The sequence below is a fragment of the Delphinus delphis genome, chromosome 10, assembly GCF_949987515.2.
Source record: "Delphinus delphis chromosome 10, mDelDel1.2, whole genome shotgun sequence".
Lineage (NCBI taxonomy): Eukaryota > Metazoa > Chordata > Mammalia > Artiodactyla > Delphinidae > Delphinus > Delphinus delphis.
Window position 1 is genome coordinate 50,573,885 of NC_082692.2, and position 19,111 is coordinate 50,592,995.

At 42.6% G+C, this 19,111-nt stretch overlaps 1 protein-coding gene across 1 annotated transcript in view; it reads right to left on the bottom strand.

Moving 5' to 3' along the window:
• Positions 1-19,111, bottom strand: part of GADL1 (glutamate decarboxylase like 1) — a 261,813-nt gene that overhangs the window by 135,008 nt on the left and 107,694 nt on the right. The window contains exons 2-6 of the mRNA XM_060021370.1: positions 12,844-13,016; positions 8,007-8,133; positions 5,692-5,782; positions 1,755-1,861; positions 954-1,069 (exon numbers count right to left, since the gene is read on the bottom strand). Of these exons, the coding sequence (XP_059877353.1) occupies positions 954-1,069; positions 1,755-1,861; positions 5,692-5,782; positions 8,007-8,133; positions 12,844-12,996 (594 nt within the window). The 5' untranslated portion in view covers positions 12,997-13,016. The remainder of the gene's footprint in view (positions 1-953; positions 1,070-1,754; positions 1,862-5,691; positions 5,783-8,006; positions 8,134-12,843; positions 13,017-19,111) is intronic.

Here is a 19,111-nt window from a genome sequence, read left to right on the forward strand (position 1 = left end):
CTGAGCCCAGGACTCAGGAGGCCCAGTGTGTGTCCATGCTGTTTTTTACCTGCAGCACTGTCATGACAACACACCTGGACTAGCCTGCTGGCGGAGGAGAGACAAGTGGAGCGTCACTGGGGTCAGTCCAGCCCAGCCACTCCCAGATCAGCCACTCGCCAGCCAAGCCCAGCAAAGAACAGCAGCACTGCCCAGCTATCTCCAAACTCGAGGGCAACAATATCTGGCTATAGTTCTATGCCACTGGGTTTTGGAGTAATTTGTTAGATATTAGAGCTAACTGATACACTCATTTTTATAAATTAGGAAACTGAGGCACAGAGGAATTAGCCAACTTACCCAAGGTCACTCAGATAGTAAGTAGTGGAGACAGGAATTGAATCCAGGCAGCCTAGTTGAAAGCCAATGCGCTCATCCACAATTGGACCTCCTACTTCAGTGGGGAGCACAGTGAGATAGGGGATCGTGGCAACATCCAACTGTGCGTGTGTGTGCAAGCGTGCGTGCACGTGATGTTCATTGTTACTGAATATCTCCCTTTCCTCTTGAAGAGCCCTTGTGTTAGCCATTCAAAGCAATCAATTTCACAAGGAAATGGGAGTAGAAGACATACCTGATATCAGTAGCAATCATCTAAGTTCTCAAAAATAAGACACTCAGAGATTCAAAGAAAGAGGTGGCACTTTCAAATTAAGTGTTATCTTTTCTCTAAGAAAATGTTACAGGCTATAAATTTTAAATAAAGGTGATGTACAAAATTGGGTGGCCAGGGCTTACAATATCAAACCGATCAGAATTTCTTTTGGAATGAATACAACGTTGTACGTAGGCACGTGACTCACACATGGATGGGATAAGAGCACATCGGGAGCACCCAAACAAAAAAGCCCTCTTCATGATGTATTCATTCTCAGAAAATCTATATCTCATATCAAAAATAATTTGTTTTTTACCTCTGCCGATGTGAAAAAGATTAATCTTGGCAAGCCAGACAGCCCCTTTTCTTTAATATCAGGACAGTACTTGTATCTGGCTAAATTCATGGCATACATATTGGACACTGAACCACCTGCAAAAACAAAAACAGAAATATGTATAGCGTGACGTCCTTGTTCCCCAAGTGCCGGCTACGGTAGGAGGCATGGATGGCTGCCGGTGCACCAGCCTAATGACAAATTACTGTCAAAATCAAGGGAGCACCCCCCCCCAATCCCATTACTCTTACACACTTCCTCATCTCCAGTTCCAGAAGTTTTGGTCTATTCTCTCATTCCAGAGCTTTTCTAAACTAAGAGTTTCCATCTCTGGACTTAGGACGAGTACCCAAGTCTCCATAGTTAATAATATTCTTTCTGTCTGTCTCTAATCAATAAAATGACAATACATGCTCCTCCCTGGTTCCAAAGAAGGACTGTAGGAGAAATAAAATATGATTCAGGAAACTTCTCAAGTAAAATTAATTGATAAACTTGAAAAACGTATGATAGCCCTTCCTAACTTCCAGCAACAGATAAATTCGTGTTGGATATAAATCCAAAATTGTAGACATCTCATTTGTTAGCATGTATGTCACTTCTGTAGCATTTATGCAAAATATCGTCACTCTGGAGAAAGGCACAAGCTCGATTCTCCCCAAGTGGCATGATTAATATCCAAGTTTTTGTAATGTGGAAGTCTGTGGGGAGTTGTTCCTCAAATAAGGCATGAATAAAATTGTAGATGCTTTAATGGAGGCAATAACTAATTGTACTTACCTGGGTTAAATATTCCATCCCCTTCTTTCCAGCCAATAAATTCAATCATTTTCTTCAGAACCGCTTCTTCCACTAACAGAAACACTGGGGACACCTCATACGTATAACTAGATAGATATAAAAAACACTTCACTTCTATGACTAGAGTCAAACCATCCCTTTGGAGTCCCAAGAAATGCACACAGAGTTTTATTAAACCAAGTGGCTGCTGAAGTGTGGGTAGAGTCTTTGGAAATGAATCCATCGGAAACAGAGAATACACAGTCTATGACAGCGCTGGTCATGGTTAGATAAATGTCAGTAGCTGGTGGCTTTAAGGATACTAGCTACTTTGCAGTCTTAATTTAGAGCAAACCTTCAATTTCATTGGGAGGATCAAAGCAGTGCACCTGGATTCTTTGTATTAGTCATGAACAGCGGCCGTTTAGCTCTTTGGTTGCTGGTTAAAGAAAAACCATTGTCATGGTAGCCAGGTTTATTAGGTTACTACCATGAATACCCTAGCAGTCAGCTCTAGAACTTGGGATTCCTCCACCACACTCCTGGGTTTGTACAAATGGCAAGAGCACTGTGGACATCTCTTATGATGCGATGATTTTACTACACAGTGCTACCTGGATCCCTGTCATGAAGGTTTGAGGCTCTGGGCTGGAATGCTGTCATTAGAGAGCATTGCTAAGTTAGCCCCTTTAGGAATGTCCTGTGGTGGTTCACACCTGATGACTGGTCCAGTTGGAGGTACAACTGGGCCTGGCCTTGGGGGCCCAGCTCCGGACCACACTGAAGGGCCAGGGTAGCTCCAGAGACGTCTGTGGGGTCAGCCGAGGTGGTCTTAGAGCCTACACAGTGGCTTGACTCCTATCTCTGCCCACTCCTGCTTCCTTCCCCTCCCTTCCCCTCCCTCAAACCCTGTTGACCCCAAGGGTTTCCCTTAATAAACATCCTACTCACTAAGCTCCATCTAGGGCAGCTGCCCAGGAATCCAGCCTGAAACAGTTACCATGTAATTTTATAACGTTTCTTTCTTTCTCCAGATAACTGGAGGGTGACTAATATGTATAATCTCCTTCTTGAACAATTAGGTGATTACCTTAAATTGAATCTGAATAAATATGTACTCTAAATATGTAAGCTAAGCAGACACATTTAAATTCATAGTCACGGAATTTAATGCAATTATGTTAACATCAGAAGGAAAAAAACTTTAGTAAAGAGGCAAAAAAAAAAAAAAAAGGAAAAGAGAACACCTACTGTGTTATCACCTCCCTACCTGCCAAGCACTCTAAAGTTACATCATTTTTCAAACAATTTAGCTTCTATTTTCAACCATGCTAGGAAACCACTTTACACATATCAAAAGTGTGAAAAAAAAGTATATATATGTACGTGTACCTACAAATAAAAGTGAAATAATCATTCACTTTTTAGTAAGAAGAAAATACTATTAAACTTGTCTTTGAAAACTAGCTCAACTGTAAACCTAGAAATTGGCCTGGAGGTGGAGGAGAGGACAATACAGAATGCGCTCGTGGCTTCGTGAGATTTTGAGTGGACTCCTCAGCTTAGCAGCAATTTAATACTTCAAAAGCCTCTAAATATGTCAGTAAAAGAACCCAGATGAGGAGTTAGAAAGATCCCAGGACTTAAAAGGAGAGGTTCATGGGCTTCCCTGGTGGCTCAGTAGTTGAGAGTCCGCCTGCCAATGTAGGGGACACGGGTTCATGCCCCAGTCCGGGAAGATCCCACATGCCGCAGAGCGGCTGGGCCCGTGAGCCATGGCCACTGAGCCTGCGCGTCCGGAACCTGTGCTCCGCAACGGGAGAGGCCACAACAGTGAGAGGCCCGCGTACCGCAAAAAAAAAAAGAGGTTCACAGAATTGTGTAATTTCACTATCTTTTCTACCACTTAACTCTTCTACCCATTGTAACCTGGTATCTGGTATTGTCTTGAATTATTCCACGAAAAATTCTGTAACTGAAGTCACCAATGACATCCATGTTGTTAATCCAAGGGACATTTTTAGTCTTTGTCTTAGTTAAACACTCTGCTCAACAATATATGACTCCGGACACACTCTCCTCCATGGCTCCCAGGTCTTCCCAGTGGATTTTCTCCTTCTTCTCTCTCCACTGTAGGCTTATTCTCCTCCTCCCAACCATGAACTATCAGATGCCCTCAAGGCCCAGGCCCGAGTCGTCTTCTCTCCTCACTCTATGCTGTCCTGCAGAAAGCGCTTCTCCATCTCCTGGTTTGTTTTTATTTAAAATATCTCCATCCTGCTCATTAAAATCACTTGCTGGGCTATGAAAATATATCAGTGCCTGGGACACATAGACAGAAATTCAGATTTAATTGGTCTGGGCTGGGACCCAGGTCTTAATATTAACCAAGTTCCTAGGTTGATTCTAAACAGCAGAAGGAGTTGAGAATCCCTGACTTTAGGAATCTCATCCATGCCCGCTACTGAAATTACCATCATTTGCCAGTAACACCTAAATTTATAACTTCCATATAAATATCAGAATTTCAGGCCCATATATATCTCAACTCACCAAGAGTATACTCTTAAATATTTCAAAGTTACTGCAAATGCAAATGTTCACAATTGAAAACTGAATTACTGCTCTTGCCTTTTCAACCATATACTTGAAAATTGGTCCCTCTTCCGGTGCTTCTTATCTCAGTGAGTGACATGACCAACAACCCAGCTATTAAAGCCAGAAACCCAGGCATCATCTTATAAACCTCGCTCTTGTTCCCATTTCCAAGATCCAGTATATTATCCAGTTCTTTCTGTTTTATCTTCCAAAGACATTTTTCCCCCTCTATTCCTACCACTTCTGTCTAAATCCAAGCAACTATCATCTCTTACCTGACCAAGGTAATGCCATCCTAATGGGTCTCCTCCAATCCATTCTCCATATTTCCAGTGATCTTTTTACTAAGCAAATGTCACCTAGTGATGTGGAAACCTTCAATGGCTTTTCATTGTACTTAGAATAACTCATAAATGTGGCCCACTGGGCCCTGCATGTCTGGCTCCAATCTTGTCCTCCATGACACCCCCCATAACTTTCTCAGCTACACCCACCCTGACTTTTCGGTTCATAGCACATGCCATGCTGTCTCTTGTCATAGAGTCTTTGAACATGCTGTTCCCTCTGGAACCCATCCCTCCTCTTTTCACCTAGTTAACTTTCATTCTTTCTTCAGCACTTAGCCGTCACTTCCTCAGGGAAGACTTCCCTCAGTGCCCAATAAGGAAAACTTGTCCCATTTATATTTATAGCATCATGCACCTCTCCTTCATTTGAAAATAATACATTAATTTGTGTAGATCATTTTGATTAATTTTTTTTTTTTTTTTTTTTTGCGGTATGCGGGCCTCTCACTGCTGTGGCCTCTCCCCTTGCGGAGCACAGGTTCCAGACGCGCAGGCTCAGCGGCCATGGCTCACGGGCCCAGCCGCTCCGCGGCATGTGGGATCTTCCCGGACCAGGGCACGAACCCGTGTCCCCTGCATTGGCAGGCGGACTCTCAATCACTGCGCCACCAGGGAAGTCCCATTTTGATTAATTTGCATGCATCTCTTATATCACTAGATTATTTGCTTCATGGAGGCAAAGCGGAGGTTTGTTTTTACACAAAGTATCTCTCCAGCACCTTAGCACAGACATGGCTTTTCATGCAGGAATGAGTGCCTAATCAATTTTCTCATCTGTTAAGTGGAGATAATTCCTGCCTTACGCATCTCACAGTACCACTATCGATCAAACTGTTCTTTGAATACTGCAAAGTGTCATAAGACTATTCCATTATTTATGATGACACTGCACAAATGAAACCATTAAATAGAAGTTCATGAAATAAAATTTCACCTACTTAACAAAATCTCTAATCCATATTCCTTGTAAAATTCCATTTAAAGGTACTCACACACTTGGGTTTAATGCTTCTGTCATAAATCTGGCCACCAAAGAGTAATAATCAAGTCCAGCATATAACTGGTTGAAAAATCTTGGATGGTCTGTAAATTGAAACAGAATATTAATCTACACAGCAGTAAAAAAGAAAGAAAACTATCGACAGAATAACATAAGTGACTCCTTCAGACAATGTAAGCAGCTGGATACAAGGAGTATACAATGCATGATTCCACTTATATGACGTTCAATATGGGGCAAAGCTGATCTGTGGAGACAGAGATTAGAATCCTGGGTACCTTTGGCAAGGAGATATTGATTAGGAAGGGGCTTGAGGGAGCCTCTGGAGTCCCAGGAATGGTGTATATCTTGCTCTGGGTGATGGTCACTTACACGCAGATATGTACAAATTCACTGAGCTGAGCACCTGAGGTTTTCCACTTTCCTGAATGTAAATTATACCTCAATTAAAAAAAAGCATTTAAAATATTGTCATGTACAAGGGAAACAAATGTTGAAGACCCATTTCATAGCCCTGTCTACTGAACAATATGTTTCTAAGCAGAACTTGAGTACTCTTTTGAGAGCTTTGCTTTACCTGTTTCTTTTTAAATACAACCCAGACCCAAACCAGAACCTTGAGAGATGGATTATTTGAGCAGTTTGTCCACATATCAAAGCCTGCTGCTACCTTTACCTTCTAAAAATATCGATGTTAATTTCCCTAATTTAAACACATTTCACTCACCAACAGGGTTCACTTCAGGCAGTGAGTGGCCTTTTAATTTTTCAGATTGGGCCATTTTTTATAGTGCAACTGGCATCGTGTTGATGGAGTACGACGTGACTCATCATGCAGCTTACATAAACTTTCTGATTCAATGCACTTCAAAGGCAGTTGCCTTTAAGGCTCGAAAAACTTCAGTTCCAACTTTCTATTTTTTTCCCTCCTATAAAAGGTCTCATAAAGGTTCTTGGCTTTACACAGTGTGAATATTCACACCAAACCCCCGGCTAACGGCTGGCTTGACATTCTCAATCATAGGAAGCCCAGTGTGACAAAGAATAAAGAGGCAGGAGGCCTATTTCTAAATTTGGGTATTTGGGAATCATTTTAGTTAGTGACCTCTCATTGCAACTCACCGCATTTGGTTTTGGGGTTTTTTTCTCTTGAAACCAGTTCAATGAAAAACAAAAGTCTCAGAAGAAAATGCCTTTTCGTATAAAACGTGGCAAACTTCCTCTATTCTGGCAAAGGAAACCAGACATCGCTACAAGTAATTTTAATAAGATTTTTTTTTAGTTCCGCGTTAATTTATGATTGATTTCCATGGTAACTTTATGGAAAGTATCCAGTAAACTGAAAAATCTACTGCATTAAATGTCATTCTACACTTCCGACATGCACTGTAATAATGAGATATGTATCTCTGCTTTTGAAATGCTAACTGGTTTTTTGATACATACACCAGACTTTCCCAAGGGAATATAAACCAATTATTTTTAGCCAGGATTTTATTATGTTCTTTCCACTAAATTTAGTTCAGTGTCAGAACTCACAAGGCATAACGCCTGTATGGTCTTAAGCACTAGATTACCTTTATATCACACTGAGAAATGCATATTTTGGAAAGTTATTCTTCTACTTCTGACACTTATTCACTGGGTATACAGGATATTAACAGTCAATTGGAACAGGACTTAAGCACAAGACAAATATCATGTTACTGCATTTACAAAAGATCACAGTGGTTAAGCATTATTGTGAAACTATCAGAGCAAAAACTCCCCATGCATTCATTTTCTTATACCTTCCGAAAGGTTTTTATCTTTTGATCCTGCTAGATTTGATCAAATAATTTGGTACTTGCCAACTGCCAAGAGTACTTTACAAATAAATCTATCCCTGTTTATAGTAAAGACACCCTCTTGAACATTTTGGGGGGCCATATTCTGGGTGATCAAGATTTAAAATCCCTTAACAACTTCTAAAATCAAAATACTGTTTATCAGTTTGGACCAACAAAAGAAATGATAAGTAGCAGTCATGATACTGCTACTTATCAGGAGGATGAGGATTGCTGAAGAGGAGATAATATTTACATATGACCACTAACCATCAGTTTTTCTATCAACCTACCTTTGGCCTTGACAAATCTATTTTACGGATTAGATGGACCATTGTCAAAACAGAACCACTATTTTTGATCCAGCTTTCTCATCCCATAAACAGTGCCCTAGTCGCCTTTACTATGAGGTAAATACAGGCTTAAGAAAATGGAAGAACGTGTTAGAGGCACGGATCAAGGGAGTCAGTGAAGTTCTTACTGGTCTTGACGCTGTAGCGTATGACGTCCTGGCAGAGTTCCAACAGCCGGTGGTGTGGCTCTCCTGTGTCCCTCAGCTCCAAGTCGAGGAGCTGTTTCAGCTGTTCAGGGGGCCGCCACTCACAGACCTAGAGATTCGGCAATGGCACAGTTAACTGGGCACCTGCTAGAGCCAGGTGTGGAGAGGATGTCAGAAGCGTGGCCCCTACCCTTGTGAAGCTTCCAGACAAGTGGGAAAGAGAGAGATTTAACCTGCAGCCATAGTTCCCTGTGACCAGAGCTATGATGGTAAAGCAGATGTGTTGGAACAAAGGAGGGACCCCATCTTACATTTGGGAAGATGTCCTGGAGGAAGTGACATCTAAGTTGTGACATAAAATAAGAGTGGGATGAACCAAGCAAAGATTAAGGGATGGGGTCATGCAAGGGGCCCTCTAGGTGGGAGGAACAGCACAGGCAAAGCTGAGATATAAGGGCACCCACAGCCCTTCTGAAGAGTGAAGTCCGTTGGTGTGGCTTGAACACAGAGCCTGGGGGAGGGAGGGAGAACTGAAGCTTGGCTCCCGGCATAACTCCTAACTTGTCTCTCTGCTTGTCCCCTGGCCCCATACAATCTACTCTCAACCAGGCAGCCAGAATCCAGAATTCTCCTCTTGTATATGAGCCACGGTCATCCCTCCGCTCAAACACCTCTGATGGCTCCTCATTCTTTCAAAGTAAAAGCCTACGTCCTTATAATGACCTAAAACGATCCTGTACAACCTCCTTTCCTGGTGGCACTGCTTTCCTCCCAGCTGACTCTGCTCCCACAACCTGGCCTCCTTTCTGTTTCTTAAAAGACCGGGCACATTCCCACCTTTGGGTCTTTGCCCTCAGCCTGGAATGACCCCCTCTCCAAATATCCTCATCACTAACTTCCTCACTTCATCCAAAACCCTTCTCAAATGTCACTTTCTCAATGACAGCAATCCTGAGTCCTTATTTAAAATCCCAGGCTGCACATTACCCCATCTCTAGCAATTCCCCCCAACTGTTTCTTCTTTTCCTTTTTCCATAGCACCTGTCACCTTCCAGTGTGCTGCGTAATTCATTTATGATATCCTACACAATCTCCATGAGAGCAGACATATCAGTCACTTTGCTCACCGATCCCAAGTAACTAACATGGCCTGCCATAACAAGAGGTTATCAACAAAGATGTGTTGAATGAATGAATGAATGAAGAGATAAACAAGGCTCAGATTGTGACAGGCTTTGTGTGGCATGTTACAGAGTTTGAACATGGCTCTAGAAAAACTGTTATGTTTTGGACAGGGGGATTATATGATCATATTTGTGTTTTAGACAATAGCTTTGGTTGCTATATGGAGATTCCAAATAAAATTGGAAATAAGAGGTTACTCTAATAAACCAGGCAAGAGAAGGTAGTAGTCTGGATGAGGCTAGCTGCTTTGGGAATGAAGCATATCTGGAGATTTTGAAAATGCACCATCAATAGAACTGAGAAAGCTGTAGCACATCAAGGATGAGGGAGAGCAATGAGCCAAAGGCCATCCTGAGGTTTCCAGCTTGCACACGGGTTGATGGTGGATGGGGTGGGGTGGGGATGATGATTTTGGGGCACATTTAGTCCAAGGCACCTTCAGGACACCCAAAAGGGGTGTAGCAGTTGGACTGAAGCTCTTGTAAAAGATCAGGAACAGAGTTCCAGGCATCCATTATAATATGACACAGGTGACACAGCTCAGTGGGAACCTACAGGAAGAGGGGAAGGCGCAGGGTCTCACCTGGGCGGCGCCAACGCATGAGAAATGGTCAAAGGGAGAGGAGCTCAGTTGTGAGTTGGAGGACAAGCCAGGGAGGCAGGGAGAATCCCAGGAGAGTTTTGTGCTACTAAACAAAGGAAGAAGGATGCTTGAAGGAGGAGACGGTCATCACTGTCAAATCCTGCTGAGAAGCCGACTTAGACAAAGCCTGAGAAGTGCTCCTGTGATTTATCGACAAGGAGGTGTCCTTGGCAAGAGCATTTGACTAAGGGAGGTGGGAGTGGAGGCCAGATTGTGTGAAGTGAGGATGTAGGAGGTGAGGAAGTAGAGGGAGGGGGGCAGTGTTGACAATCTTTAAAAAGTTTCGCTGTGGAGGGGAGGAGAGAGACAGGGGGGCCTCCAGGGAATAAAGACCAGCATGTGGGAGGCTGGGGAAAGCAAGAGGAAATACCAAGTCATGCGAGAGGTATGAAATCAAACTCTCAGCTTAGAACCAAAATGGGCAGAAGTAAATCAAATGGGCTGAGCCCATCAAAGGGAAGGACTATGGGTTCATGTAACGTGGATGAATCTCCAGCACATTTTGCTGAGAGAAAATAGCAAGACTCCAAAGGCTACTTGTGATATGATTCCATCTACCACTTCGGATAAGGCAAAAACCACAAGGACAAAAACAAAAAACAAAAAACCCACAGATCAGTGATTACCAGGGGCTAGAGGTGAGGGGAGCGGTTGACTATGGAGGGGCACGGGGAAATAAGGGGGGTGATGGACCTTAATCTGTATCTTAATTCTGTTCATGGTTACAAGACTTGTCAAAACTCATAGAACTGTACACCAAAAGGAATACATTTGACTGACTGTAAATTACAGCCCAATTAAAAAACAAACAAACAAACAAACAACAAAAGTGGCTGATAAAAAGTGTCTATCAAAGAGGGTGCTAGTAATAATCATCTATGTGTGGGGACCCATCCTATCCTCAGGTCACCTTTGAAAGGGGACTTGTTGAATCTCTGACCAAGTAGGCTAAGTCAGCAGCATAAAATCCTCACCTCCCTCTCCCAACCTCAACATAACTTTCAAGCCAGCTTCATATGGATACATGTCTACTATACTGCAATGGGCTTGGGGTTGCTTAATGGACAACTTAGGGTCTTAAGCCTACCCTTCTCATCCTACCTCCCATTAGGGCCCTGTATGAGCCCTTCTTTCTAGATGAAGGGTCCTCTTAGTGTATTAAATACCTTATCCTATTACAACTCTCTCTCTATCATTTACCTCCCGCTTTCTTCAGCACACCTGTGCTGACTTCTCTCTGTCCATCAAAACCTTACTTCACCTTCAGACTCTGCATCAAAGTTCAAGGTGCCCACTCCTCAGTGAAATCCCCAAACTCTGCCCAAATCACGCAGCATTTATCACATTCTTATTGGGATCCCCTGTTCTCTATCCCAACAAAAACTTGTTCTCCCAATGAGATTAAAATTCTGTTCAAAGCTGAACCTTTTTCTTACTTTTCTTAATATCCCCCAGGTCCAAATGTAATGCTTTACCCTTAGCTAACACTCAGTTAATATTTAATGACTGAATAAAGGCCGATATAAACAAAGTTCCAGGGGAGTAGTTTACTCCAAAGTAAAGCAGGTCCAAAATATTCCCCAAGTACAAAGAAGACAGGAAAATATGCAATTATAAGTACATATCAGGAAACACTTCCAGTGACTTTGCCTTGAATTTAACCATTCCAAGATCATGGGTCATTTCTATTTTCCTATTAGTTTTCCCAAACGCATGTTACCAAAAATTCAGCATACCACTTCACATTCAAAATTATTTTTTTAAATGACATTTATTTCTCCTGATAAAATTGAAATGAAAATCTCTCCCTCCATTTCCTGATAATCTGATTCCAGTATGAAAGGTGATCAATGTGAGAGAGGTTAATTTTGAGATTTTAAGAGACGTATGGAGGAATCATTAAAAGCACAAACTCTGGGCTTCCCCGGTGGCGCAGTGGTTGAGAGTCTGCCTGCTGATGCAGGGGACACGGGCTCTTGCCCCGGTCCGGGAAGACCCCACATGCCACGGAGCGGCTGGGCCCGTGAGCCATGGCTGCTGAGCCTGCGCGTCCGGAGCCTGTGCTCCGCAATGGGAGAGGCCACAGCAGTGAGAGGCCCGAGTACCGCAAAAAAAAAAAAAAAAGCACAAACTCTGAAGCCAGCCTGCCTGGAGTTTAGTATCAGCTCTGAGACTTGCTAGCATGTACTTTGGGGCAACGTACTTGACCTCTTGTGCCACATTTTTTCCCTTGTCTCTAAAATGGAGTTAATAAATAGCACCTGCATCTTAGGGGTCTTTAATGATTAACTACACAAACACATGGATTAAATACACAAATGCGTATGGAATAGTTCTTAGAATATCACCTGGCACGTAGTAAGTACTGTTAAGAATAGATGTTATTAGTGGTAATTCCAATATCAATTTGCATCTGAATTTGGGTCTGAATTTGAAACCTAGAACCAGTCATTGGTACCAGTCAGAAGTCAGACTTCACAACCCAAGATTTCTAGTCTGAGCTCAGACAAGGTCCTGGTAAAGACCCTCAGATAAATTTTTAAACTTTTCACACTTTTTCTACCTTCTGCTTGGTTTTCCCTAGTAACATAAAGAATATGCGCAAGAAAATGGAAAGCAGAGTGTGCTTTGGAGAGTGTAGAAAGCAGATCATTGGGTGGTTTATAACCTATATTGTTATCTGGGGTGAAAGCTTCATCCTGTGCTTCACAGCCTTACCTGGTTAAACTCTGGGTCTCAGCCAATTTCCTGACGCATGCTGGGTGGCAAAGTAAAAGTCAACCCTCCCAGGAAAACAGAGACTGGGTGGGGTTCTGGAGGCGGGGATGGGGTGGGGAGTAGATACAAACTTTGGTATCTGGGCATCCCCTTGAAACAAAGGTATAGAGGAAATGAAAGCATGATTCCCATTTCCCTTACGTCTAGACAGCCAGGTTTGGTTAAAACCTATCTTTCGCATTCTTAGTGTTCCTTATAGGTTTTTATATTTACCTTCTCATTGATGTCTGTAGCCTTCAAAACCACCTCTTCCATTATTAGTCTACAGGCCTCTTCGACAAATTTTTCTCCTGCTTTTGCATCTGTTGTGGGGCCATTCAGTATGACTCCATCCACGAAAACAGTGTTCTTCCTGCTGGGAACCATCTCCTGTGGATCGATATCTCCTGGAAGCACACAATCAAACCATGTTTGAGAGATAATCTAATTCGAGCACAGAACAAAACACAGGGGAAATGGCTCACCGTCCCACCTTCAAAGGGCATACCTTCTTTTAATACATTTGAGGCATTGAAGCTGACAGCTTCTTATGGTGCCCAATGGCATGACAGAGTTAAAGAAAGAAAGTTCCATTTTCCATTCCTGCAGCATCTTGTTTAGCATCAGGGAGCGTGGAGGAGCTCAAGCAACATAAATTCAACCCATTTTACTCACTCATACAAACATCTTTCAGACACATGTACAAAAAGATCTTTGTAAACACAAGCCCATGTCTAGTTCGTGGGCACACACTCTCTTGTAATTTAAGGATGACCATACCTTTCCTTTTCATAAGTCATTCCTAAAGAAGAAGAAGTAATGTCAACATGCCTTTTCTCTTAACTTTACGTTTTAAGCCTGTGATTAAATGCCCTTCTGCCTTGTCTATGAAACCCCTCGTTAAACCCACTCGGCCATTTCCTACTGAGAGAAGGAGAAAAGAATGTGAGCAGTGTCGCAATTCCTGTAAACCCGTATTTATAACACCTTTAAACTTTTCAAACTTGCAATTTAGGCAGAAGGATGGAGCAGGACATTTTCAGGACTGGACAGTTGCCAGTCAGTGACTAAAGGTTAAAAGTCAACATGGAAATCTATATCTGAGAATAAAGGTTACTGCCTACCCAAAATAGCCCTCCTCCAAAATAATTCTGGCAACTTAATCCAGATATTCAACCAATATCTGCCTCAAGCTCTGACTCGACTGTGTTCTCTTTTTCTGATCACTATCCCTTTCCTCCTTATAATGTATATGTTCACTGAGTTGTGGAAATTTACAGAAACAATTTTTAAAAGTATTTTTCAGCACCTCAGCTAGCACAGCACCTCACTTATTCTTTGTAAATACACCTTAGATATGCTGACGGTCTGTATTTCAAACATTTTTATACTTATTGAGGGTTCTAACTGTATTAACAGTTATTATACCCTGGAGCCCATCTTCTCCTCGCAGTTAAATGTTTGGTACAATTCCGTGGTTTCCTAAACCCTTTAATTCTATGACTGGCAAACTCAAATGGTGTCCACGAAGACAGATAAAAATGTCACCAGAAGATTCCCCAATTTGAGAAAGATAGAATCTGTAGCAAAGGATCGATCTTTTATCCTCACACCCAAGGGTAAACCATCCAGAGCTCCCACGATGAATTTCAGTTCCATCCTTCACTTTCACTTATCTTTCACTTGAAAAGATGTATTTGACTTGGTTTAGGACAAATGGTGAAGCCCTGGACTTGAGCTTTTGGATGGAAATGCTCTACACCTAAAGGCATTTTCCTCCCCCCAAATTTTAGGTCGTAAAAATAAATTGGAAAAGAGGGCAATTATTCAGGGAACCCTGGTTATGTAAGTGGGCAGTGCTATTATTAAGCACATGGAAAAAGTTCAATTTTTTTCTAACCTCATTAGTAGGATTTCAGGTTTTTATTGCCCAGAGAATAGCAACCACTCTGTAGGCCTCTCAGAGTTTCTCTCTCTCTCTCTCTCTCTCTCGCACTCTCTCTAACACACACACAAATGTCAAACACCCACTTGAAACCAGAATAGCAGAGAAATTGAAATTAAAATTGTCTGTTTCTCCACAGCCATCAATTACAGAAATCGCCCATAATTCAAACAATTATATAGGAGAAAATACTACTTAAAAAAAACTAAATAGAATTGGGTATAAAGTATGCATCTTTTCTTGATAGATATGTTTTATTTCTATTACCAGAGGTGATCATGTCGCTCTTTCCCCACTACATTTGCTCAACTGGAAAAGACCCTCCGGAGATTGAACAGTCAGTCAAGCTGTGATCTTCTGGGGATGCACACCCAGGACCTCCCATCTAACTGCTAGAGTTGATAGCGGTAAATAATGAAATTGTTCAATGGGAGGAGTGTTCCATGAAGAATATACCCAGACTCTGTCTGCTCTTCATTCCCCACTCCCTTATCACCATCAAACACTTGGGTTAGCCTTTCAACTAACCCCCAGCTGCCACCCTGCCCTATGTACCGTGTAGACAATTCTCAACATAGTAGCTCCTATGTGTCTTTGAAAAGATGGCACATCACATGATGACTCCTCTATTCAAACTATTCAATGACCCCTTATCTCATCAAATTAAAAGTCAAAGTCCTAATAATGACCTCTAAGGCTTTAAATGAACTCCTCCCCCATTATCTCTTGGAACTCAAACCTCATCTCTTATTCCTGCCCTCAAAGCTCACCATGTTTCACCCACCTTCTCCTCTTCACTCTTCCTCGACTCTTTTCTTAAACACCAGCTTCTCAGCGAGGTGTCCCCGACGACCCCATTTCACACTGCACCACTCCCCTCCCCCACCTTCTTTCTCTGCTTTATTTGACTCAAGAGCAGTGACATACAATTCTTATTAATTTACTTGTTTAAATATTGTCTCTGCAACAGAGGCTTTGCTCTATGGGAACATGAGCTTGTGTCTGTTCCACAGCACCCAGAATGTGCCTGGCAGTTTGTAGGAGTTCCATAAACATTTGTTGGCTATTAAATTTAAAAAGCCCGGGACCCTGGTTCCCTCCACCATTCAGTGATCATGTCCCTTCCTCTGAGGTGCCATCGCAGGTTGCCAGCCCTAACCGAGGAGGAAACACCTTCGCTGGAATAGGGCAGACATGGAACTCCATTCATGGGCTAGAGAAGGGGCAGCAGGGGCTGCAAGAAGGGTCAACAAGGCAAAACTGAGTTTGCAGTCTGGGTTATCAAAAGAAACAGTTGGTGAGAGGCTCTCACTTTCCTCCCTGAGCCGTTCTTTTTACCAAGGCCACTCCTACTCTCTCTTTTCCCTCCTTCCCTTTTTTGTAGTCATATGACTTCTGAAAGTCAGTCCATAACAAATCTCATTCCAGGAACCACAATTCCAAGCATGGAAGCCAGTCAATCCTGAAACACTCCAACTTCTAAATTTCCACCAATTCCTCAACTCCATACTTTCCAAACCCCTATCTACATAAGCTCAACTTCTGTTTTGTTTAAAGAGATGCCCAGCTCTGCCTTGCTGAACAAACAATAAATTCAGCGTTAAATATTGTTTCAGAGATTCAGTCATGGCCTCTTTCATTGACATAGGAGTAAATGAATTAATACAGACGAAGACCTAAAACAATGCCTGGTGTGTAGTGGGCACTCAATAAATGTTAGAAATATTAGCTAACTCAGTAAGTGTAAGTTAACAGTAGTAGGCAGTCAAGACTATTTATTTATTTCTTTTATTTTTTTTCGCGGTATTTGGGCCTCTCACTGACGCGGCCCCACCCCCACCCCCGCCCCCACCCCCACCCCCGCCGCGGAGCACAGGCTCCAGACGCGCAGGCCCAGCGGCCATGGCTCACGGGCCTAGCTGCTCCGCAGCACGTGGGATCCTCCCGGACCGGGGCACGAACCCGCGCCCCCCGCATCGGCAGGCGGAATCCCAACCACTGCGCCACCAGGGAAGCCCAAGACTATTTATTAAATACATAAACAAACAGGAGTAAATTACATGTGACAGTAAGCAATGACAGTAGAAAGGGAGATCTCAGAGTAATCAGATGCCCAGGGTAATGAACTCTAAAGTGGCTGGTGAGTTATCCCCTGGAAGAATGGGAAGACGAAGGCTCAGTGGGAAGGGACTGTCCTTATGAAGAGAGTTGAACTTCTGGCAACAGCCAAGCAGTTCAGCCCACATGGGGTGGGCAGCTGTCCAGACTTCCCACCTTGTCACTTTCCACCTTGCACCGTGGTTATCTGTGTAGAGGTTTTATTTCTTGCACCAGATTGTAAACGCCTACAGAAGGGATCCATGTCTCAATTTTCTGGACATTCCAGAAAACCGTTCAGCCGTTGGCATTTGTAGGCACTCAGCAACTCTCTGAGGACTGGCTGAATGTTTTGTTATCCTGGAGGTCATCTTATCTAACCCTTTCATACAGTCCCCCAAATCCCCTCCCCAACCCAGTGGCTGATACAACAGGAGAGCTGAGTTCTAGTCTCTCAGGTTCTTTGATCCTGGAATAATACATCCTCTCTGTGCTTCAGTTTCCTCATCTATAAACTAGGAGATAACCCGAGGAAAGTGCTGGGCTGGCTGCACTCTCACTTACACTAACAGTACTGAAAGATACTAACATTGCAGGTGGGTTTAGGGACCACTGTTCTGGTTGACCTCTAAGATGCTTCCAGAATCTTAACATCTTCGTTTGCCTGGCTTCCTTCTTATCCTTTAATAATTATGTTTTTCATTTCAACAAACGTGTTATTCACCTACCATGTGCCACACAGCAGGTGGGGGCTAAAGACAGGAATTGGATCATCTCCTTGAGGATCTCAAAGTCTCTTTGGGGAGTTAGGTGCTGGAAATTTACAAGAATAAAAGACATGTGGGGTAGGCTCTGTTCTAAAAATTTTATAGATTTAGCAAATTTAGTTGTCACAAAATTTCCAGTTAGTTACTCAGTTTTATAGTTGAGGAAGCTGAGACACAGAGGGTTTAATTGGCTTGCCCAGGGTCACAGAGCTGGTAAGTAGTGAAACTGGGGTAAATAATATAATATATTGAAGTTCTACAAAGGAGCAATGAGATACTGCTCTATGGGCATCTACAGTTTGCAAGGCAGTGTTAGAGCGTTAGTAATGACAGCAAGATGAATAGACTCGGTGCCTGTCCTCAGTAATTGAGAGCCTCAGAGTTTGAATAATGCAATAGAAGATAAAGGGTGTCAAGTGCCATGAGAAGGATACCAATAAAATGTTTTGAATGTAAGCAATGTAGACATTTAGGGTTAAGGCTTAGGGTTATAGGAGAAGTTGAGGTATCAGAGAAGGCTTCTGAATTGGAAGACCTGTCTTCTCTTTAAATATCTGCAGTAAGAAATAATAATAATAATTTTAAAAACTCATTACAAAGTTATAATTTTAAAACCTCATCTTAGAGTAGCAAGTCCATGAAAACAGCTGTGAGTGGTCACAAAACTTCTCCTACAGTGACTCAATATGCATTTGTGTCATTTCTTCAGGCTTTTACACTAGATGGGTAGACAAAGCAAGTCTAATTTCTCTTCCACGGGACTCTAATCCAAACACATGAAGACCTTTATCAACTCTCATCTAAATCTCTTATTTTGCCAGTTAAAACTGTTCCAGTTTCTTCCATGGATCTGATAGACCATGGTTGTTAGTCTGGGTCAGTTTATTTCTATCTTACAAAATGAGGCATACCCCAGGTGTGGTCTCACCAACTCAAAATACAGTGAATTGGTATTTCCCCTTCTCTGGTCTTCATGATTCCATTAGTAAGGCTTCTATTAGCATCCTAGTTGATTCCAAAGCTTAAGCTTTGAAACCAGGCAGATCCTGGCCCCAATTCTAACCATGTTGCTGTGATCTTACCCATATCACTTAACTTCCATGTGATCCAGATTTCTTATCTGGCCAACAGAGAAAATAGCCATGCCTATTGCACTGAGTCATTGGGAGGGTTGAATGTGGCCGTACGTGCAAGCTGCAGAGCCAACTGCCACGAGTAGAGTACAGGACACAGAGTATGGGGACCTTTACTGTGGCTAAGTCTACATGAACTCTTCCAGCACCCACATTACACTGCTGGCCCAGGTAAAGTTTAGAATCAATAGCCTTAGGTCTTTGTCAGAAGGTCTGCCAATAAGAGCCAAGCTTCCCATATGAGATTCTTCAATTGTTAAGAGCAAAACAGCACTAGGAAAATAACTCTTGCTTCCAAAGGATGGAAAGAGGAACAATGGATCAAAAGTGAATCCAGGCATCTGGTGGGGAGGCCAAGGAACTCTTCAGAAAACTTGTGCCAAAGACATTGGGGCCCCAGGGAGAGGGTCAGGATCTGGAGAGCCCAGTAGGCCAGTCCAAGATAGGAATGAGAAGCAAAACCTGGGAAAAGAGGATAGTATTAATTAATAAATTAATAAGGGCCTACCGTGTACCAAGCACCAGCCTGGTGCCTGGGAATACAGAAATTAAAAAACACA